Source organism: Pempheris klunzingeri, chromosome 14 (genome assembly GCF_042242105.1).
Source record: "Pempheris klunzingeri isolate RE-2024b chromosome 14, fPemKlu1.hap1, whole genome shotgun sequence".
Lineage (NCBI taxonomy): Eukaryota > Metazoa > Chordata > Actinopteri > Acropomatiformes > Pempheridae > Pempheris > Pempheris klunzingeri.
The window spans coordinates 25066069-25073586 of record NC_092025.1 but is presented as its reverse complement, the minus strand read 5'-3'; the positions used below and the strand labels follow the sequence as shown (position 1 = coordinate 25073586).

General features: G+C 41.7%; 1 protein-coding gene across 3 annotated transcripts in view; it reads right to left on the bottom strand.

The window, feature by feature from the left end:
* Positions 1-466: 466 nt before the first annotated feature.
* LOC139212819 (stromal interaction molecule 1-like) overlaps positions 467-7518 on the bottom strand; it is a 29579-nt gene continuing 22527 nt past the window's right edge. For all 3 annotated transcript variants that reach the window (XM_070843360.1, XM_070843359.1, XM_070843361.1), the window contains 2 exons: positions 4729-4792; positions 467-3780 (listed from right to left, as the gene is read on the bottom strand). In XM_070843360.1, coding sequence (XP_070699461.1) covers positions 3318-3780; positions 4729-4792 — 527 coding nt within the window. In that variant the 3' untranslated portion in view covers positions 467-3317. The remainder of the gene's footprint in view (positions 3781-4728; positions 4793-7518) is intronic.

The window sequence follows — 7518 nt, the reverse complement described above, 5'->3', positions numbered from 1 at the left end:
GTGAGATAAATTGACTGTTTTTGTCAATGGAGTCTGGTCCAGACACCAGACAGACACCAGGATATGGACAGAGAGGACCCAGGTTTAACAATACTTAAGTCATTATTTAATTGAATCTCAGTTATTTTAGAGCCTGATTTATTAAGTTATTTGCTTGAATGCATCTAATAATTCAAGGCCATGAGGAGTTTTATTTTTACACTTTATTAAACTAAGAGCATAAATTATGTCACTCATGAGCACCAGTTATTAATCTGAGATCATAATTTGTTGATTTGAGAGGACAAATCCAGTCATCTAAGAGTGTGACGTTATCTAAATTAATCCACGAGCACAAATTAAGCCATGACAGAGCACAACTCATCAAAGGAAGAGCCTGAGTGACGGCTGCTGTTTAAAAACCGACGTACGGCCACCAGAGAAGAAGAGCAGAGATAACACAGATCAACATGAACAACCACAACAATCAAAATACAAACAGTTTATTTCAGATTTTTTATTCATAAATAGAGAACATTTGTTGAATAGTGGTCCAGGAAGTCGAAGCAAAAAATGTCCTCGTGGTCACTTTAAGGAACGGAGGTGTTTGGTGTCGAGTTTATTGGCATCATGTGACAGGATTTCTGGGTAATGAAGTCCTCACCTCTTTAAATAAACAGTGTGACATTCATCTTTGTTCAGAGTAAATACAGTCGACTTGATTTAAGCTTCACATCCTGCTGAACATCCTGCTGCAGACAAAACACACATCAGCTGATTTATTAGTGTGTGTGTGTGTGTGTGTGTGTGTGTGTGTGTGTGTGTGTGTGTGTGAATCCAAACTATGCAGACAGACATTTTTATTTCCACATCTCAAGTAAAATCTGACATTTCCTCTACAGGTGAACATCAAACAGTGAGAATAAGTTCAAGGTGCCATGATGGTGGGCAGCAGAGACGCCGTCTGGTGATTCGGTGAGTTGTTGTGGAAGTAATATTAGAGCTGAATATCATCTGAAGTCTGATACCAATAAGATACTGGAGGGTTTAGCTCTAAAACCACAAATAATTTAGATTATTTGAGAAGCCAGGTGTCAGCAGCCGTCATAAACGTAACAATTATTTTCATTATCGATTCATCTTCCAATAATTTTCTCCCAGAAAAGTGTGAAAAATGTCTGCTGTTATCTCCAATAATCAAAAGTTGCCTCTTCAGCCAACGAAACCCAAATCATTTCTGTTTCTAACATCACAGGAAGCAAATCAAAGCAAAACAAGCAAAGTGGGGGTGACACAAACAGGGGAACGTTTGCTTGATATAGATTATTTAGACATAAATTAATTATCAATATAGTTGAAATTCTGTTAATAATTTACAGAAAAGAAATATAATACAGTCTGAAATCGACAAAAGTCTTATTAAAGTGAACAGGATTTTGAACCTGACCTCAAATTTCATGCAAAAAGTGAAAAAATCTTAAAGTTTTCTGTTTGTACATGTAAAATTCAGACGTACCAGGTGTAAGATAGTAAAATCATAAACTCCACTCTGATATATACACATGAAACAAAAGCAGGACCACGGGAGTTCCCATCATGCATTAATTCATCCTGGATGCATCGTCTCTGTAGGAGTTGGTCCTCAATATCCCACAATGCACTGCACACCGGCCACTTGTTCAGCAGTGCATTCAGAGACGCTCCTCATCAATATTAACATACTGTTACTGACATGTAAACTGGTCATGTTTCACATCCACATTATTTAGATTTTCAGGTCAAACTGGTCCCAGTTTATTTCTGGTTGTTTGAGGGAAACTTCCAGGTGTTACATCGATTGTTTGATCCACTGACGACTGTGGTTTAACCACAAACAGCCGTTATATCGCTCTCTGCACACACACCAGACTACATTCACTAAAACAGGGATTTTAGCTATGGGAGTTGCTGGTTCTACTGCTGCTTTGCTCAGTGAGTTTGTTTGTGTTATTATATGACTTTGGTGTTTTAAAGGTTTAGTTCAGCTCCAATAAAACATTTGTGTAACACACAGAAACACAAACAAACTAACCAAACAAGGCAGCAGCAGAGCAGCAGCTCCTGTGTCCTGTTCTCTAAAATCCCTGTTTTAGTGAATGTAGTCTGGTGTGTGTGCTGTTTGTGGTTAAACCAAAAGGATCTTCCAGGTCTCTCTCTGTAGGGATCCTTTCCATGATGCTGTCACACACTTAGAATAACACTCTGAGCCTGTCAGTGGATCAAACAAGCTCTTTTAGTGGACCTACTGTGATCAGGAGCAGGTTTTTGTACTTGTTAGTCATTTAGACACCAAAATACCTGGGTGTGGTTCTCCTTTAACAGTGAGCACCTTAACAAATCGTTAGTTTTGGTCTCTGTGAGGTTGTGGTGTCTTTTTTTTGAGTGTTTTTGCCACATTCACAACCACTTGGGACAGAAAGATTCCTGTTTATAAATACAGGTTAAAATGGTCAAACGCAGCACGTCATCATTCCTGTGAAGTTTCCTTCAACGACAGACTTTGGCTGATGTTCGTTATTTCAGATCAAAATGTCGTACTGAGGGCAAAAATATCTGCGCTTTCAGAAACTGACAGTAACGACAACTGTGATGTGACATGAAGGCACCATCAGCCTCCAGGAGACACTTTCAGGGGCAGTTTCACTGCAGTCATAACTGCAGTTATAAAACAAAAGTATATAAACAGGTAGTGAGTTTCAGTGTGACTACGCCGTTAAAGCGGCAGCGCTGAGTGTCTGAGGGAAAACTGTCTCTGTGTTTTTTGTTTTTCTGACAAAACAAAAGCTTTTTAAGTCCAGTGGCTCAATAATTGGACAAATGTGTCAACAGGCTGGTGATTGTTAGTCTTTGGTTCATTAACGACTCCGTTTATTTCTCTCAGTGATTTCAGAGCTACAAGCTGAGTGGTTTCGTCCCCTAAGTGAACTTCACGATGCTCTAAATCTACCCAACAGGAAACACAGACCAGTTTTTCTAATTTAAAGACGCCAAATTCATCAGGTGACTGTTTTCCCCCCAAAGTTTGTTGTTTTAAATGTCTTTATTGTTCCAATAAATCTCCATCCATCCTGTTTGTTTCTCTTCAGAGAGAAGAGAGAGGACGAAAAGACCCTGAGTCCAGTTTGTACTTCTACTGTCTCCTCCTCTGCTGCTTCTTCTTCTTTGGTTTGTGTCGCTGGAGGAATCGTTGTGAGTTCAGTGAGTCCAGATCTGCTGTTCTGACGAGTGAAGAGTTGAGGACAGATGTTCCCCAGATGAAGATCCCTCCACACCTGAAGCAGGTTTGTGTTTCTGACGCTTCAGTGACGTCCCTGCTTCTTCTTAAAGATCTTATTAAAAGCGTTTCTCCTCCGGCTGCCGGACGACTCGCTCTCCTCGGCGCCGTCCTCCTCCACGGGGCTCCTCCTGGCCGGCGCCTGAACGCCCGTCCGAGCGCCGCTGCCGGACAAGCTGGGCGAGGCGGAGGACGAGAACAAGGCCGGGCTGTCGGAGGTGACGCAGAGCGAGCGGGTGGAGCTGGAGGGGGCGAGGGCGGCGGCAGATGTGCCCCTCAGCTCCCCGAGGCTGGAGCTCTTCTCTAGGCCTCCTCCTCCTCCTCCTCCTCCTCCTCCTCCTGCTCCTCCTCCTCCAACCACGGAGCCCTGACCCTGCAGGGGGTGGAGCCTGGAGGAGAGGAGGAAGGGCTTGGAGCCGTACAGGCTTCGTGATTCGCCGTGAGAGAGAGGGAGGGCGGAGTCAGAGTCCGAGCGGTTCATGATGTCCCTAAAAAAGAGAAAGAGAGAATAATGAAGCTAACGTGATATTTTATTTTAGTGTGATTTAAGGAACTGATGAACAATAACAAGCATTAATGGAAAAGAAATAATTCAGATGGAGAAAAAAGGATGTTAAAGGCAGATAAACACGGCAAAGTTAGCAGGAAAACCAGTGAGTAAGAAGAATTAATAGATAAAGCTGCGATGTGGAGAACATTAGCAAATGTTTTCTCCATTTTTCTCTTAAAATTATTCACAAAAGTGGATTTATAAAGAAGAAGAGTTCTGAAACGCTCCCAGACCACTGAGCTGCTCTTACTGTGTTTTATCAGGTTGTTCAGGCCTCAAGAAAATGTGTACTGTAAAACACTGAATCCAGGAAATTCATGAATTCTAAACTATAAATAAACTCTTATTTCCCTTTAAGACTAAAAAACGATGAATCTTTTTAAGTTCATCATCATCAAATCTGTGTGTGTGGATGTTTCAGTGATGCCTCTCCTCTGCCTCGTTAGTTCATCAGTATCAACACTGGAGCAGGAGACGGTACCCGAAGCTGCCGGAGCGACAGCGCTGCCGCCGGCTCGTCACAGCGCCCCCCGCAGGCGGGAGGCAGGACGCCGCCTCCAGCGAATGGAAGTAAGAAGAACGGAAGAGCAGAGCAGAGAAATGAGCGGTGCCTTCAGCGTAGGACGGAGAGGAAGAGGAGGAGCCGGTGGGCGGAGGAGGGGGACAGAATGAGAGGACGGAGGGCTGAGGAGGAGGAGGAGGAGGAGAGGCGGGGCCGATGGAGGGGTGAGACAGGGAGGAGGACAGCGAGGGTGAGGGCACGGGGAGGAACTCCAGCTGGCCAATGGAGCGGCTGCGATTCTGCCGAGCGTGGCCGCTGGGGGGGCGGGACGACGTGAACGAGCCACGCCCTTCCTGTTCAGGTAAGCCCCGCCCTTCAACCAACCTCTGGGAGCTGTACATGAGAGCGGGGTCTCCCATCCTCTGTCGCAGGGGCATCAGGCTCTGAGCTGCAGGAGAGGGAGGAGGAGGAGGAGGAGGAGTTAGACTGAGGCGGTAGTTTTATTCTGAAAAAGAAACGCAGGAAGTTAAGACACACAAATAGAAGAAAGTCCTTCAGGGTTACAGGTGCAAGAGACAACAGATTCACGAAGCAGCACGTCTTCAGGAGAACAAGTGCAAAGTCTCACACTATTTTGGGTTAACTTTGCGAGGCATCATGCTAAAGCCCACTTTGTCTCCAAGTTATGTTTGTGGCAGAAACACAAAGCTCCAGGGTTCAGGTGTGAGGATCCGTAGATGTATGAATAGATAAAGTGTTGGAGGCTCCGTGGTGCATGAAACTTCCTGAGCATAAAAGTGTCCAGGTCTTTCTCAGGCCTGCTGCCGAGACGTCCAGGACTTTAAAGATGTGACGACAAATGCTGATAATTATGTGAAAGAAAATCAGGTATGAAATAGACTTAAAAATAAGATACTTTTCTTTGTCTTCAAGGACAAAGTGGATCTTTAAATTATTAAACTCTGAATTGAATTGACTTCCAAAGCTGAAATCAGAAACATTTTCTTTGTGCTCTGAGCTGCTGCAGACCTGTGGGTGGATGTTAGTGACAACAGGAGGGAAAAGTGAAAGGTAAAAACTAAAATAGTGCTGTGTTTTCCAGGTCCTCAGAGAGGGAGAAGGTGAGCAGGAGAGGAGGAGGAGGAGGAGGAGGAAGAAGATGTCTGATTTGACCAGAAGGAGGAAGGATGGTGGAGGAAGAAGCTGCACAGGTGAGGAGGCGTTCACATGGACACCTGCTTGTCTGTTCTATTCAGAGACACGTCAGCAGTTGGTCTGATGACGTTTATCATAGGATGAAGTTTCCCTGCAACTCCATCAAGCATTAAAAGGATAGTTTGCTGCAGGAAAACATATTTTAACCACTTTACATTGCTTTCTATCAAAACCACCAGACTCCATTGACAAAAACAGTAATTTTATGTCACAGAATACGGGAGTTGCAGCTCTATTGTTGTCTCGATAGACAAACTAGCATGTTTGTTAGGATCCAAAGTAACCATTTAAACCAACTAAGTCACACAATAAACTTATTGACCAAGGCAGCAGTAGACCAGCAATTTATTCTCGCAGTATTCTGCCAGATAAAATCACTGTTTTTTTCAATGGAGTTTGGTGGTTTCACGACTGCTTCAGCTCCCTGAGGAAAAGGGATGTCTGACCGCAGTAAAGTGGTAAAAATATTCTAAATATATACTCATAACTGATATTGACTGTTTTAGGTGGGCCTTTTTTTTAAGGTTGAAATCTATTATTCTGCGTCCCACGTCCCGTCACGTCTGTAAAAAGTTCTTATTCTCTGTCTTTCTGAGGGCGAGCCAATCAGAGCGGGACGTTAGCGTAGCTTAGCACAAAGAGTGGGAGCAGGAGGAAGCATCCATACACCTCTATATCTAGTGGATTAATGAAATAATACCAATTAATCTGCATACAAAACTGAGACACTTGGCGGATGGATACACAATCTGTCTGTCAAGAAATAGTTCCAGCAATTAGTTCCACAAAAACACTTCTGTTTGTGTGCAGCTTAAACAAACGAGGTAATTGTTGATCACGTTGAACTTTACAGGTGTTGGTAGGTGTATTTTTTTTTTTTTTTACTTTGGACACTGCCAGGCTAGCTGTTTCCATCTGCTTCCAGTCTTTATGCTAAGCTAGGCTAACCTTGTAGATGCAAGAGACTGTTCCAACACGCTCTCTTGACGAATTTTAACCTCAAATTTAGTCTCCATTCTTAAAATGCGTCGTTTGTGATATTTAGACAGATGTTCATGTGAACGCCGCCGTCACGTTGGTTTAAACCTCTGTTTGAAAAGGCAAAAGCTCTGTTCAAGTGTACAGTGAAGGAGGGTTCCCACATTAACTCACTGTTTTAAAAACTTGTTACTTCAAAAACACTGAACATATAAAAAGGATTCAGGTCTTTATTGGGAGGAAAACTCCAGATTTTGCTAATAAAAATAATTATTAATTGAAATTATTATAATGAATTCATAAAAAGAAAGTATCATAATTAAATTTTATTTTTTAAAAAAGCATAGTTAACGTATAAAAATATTACAAAATAACCAACCAATTTCGTATTTATATCTAATTTTAATTAAAATAGAAACACGTCACTTAAAAAAATAATTTTGCTCAAGATGGTTTAATATTTATATTTTTCAGATTAAAATCAATTATATTGCTAATCAATCAATCAATCTTTATTTATATAGCGCCAATTCACAACAGTGTTATCTCAAGATGCTTAGAGAGCAGGTCTAGACTAAACTCTTTAATTAGAGAGAGACCAACGATTCAGGAATTCAACATTAAGGATTCAAGAATCCCCACATGAGCAGCATCAGATATTAGATTGAGCAACAGTGGAGGAAGAAGAACTCCCCTTTAACAGGAAGAACTCCCCTTTAACAGGAAGAACTCCCCTTTAACAGGAAGAAACCTCGAAATAATTTAGCTTAATTTTAATGCAATTACTGTACAATTTAATTATCTCCATACATGACACTATAATAAATATAATATAATATAATATAATATAAAATATAATAAATTAATATTCTAACTTTTTATTAAGTTTTAGGATTTTTAGAAAAACTGTTTACTTTTAATATTTAAGTAATTTTCTGAAACCCTGTCAAAGGATCACATGATCAGTTATCCCCGCCCCTT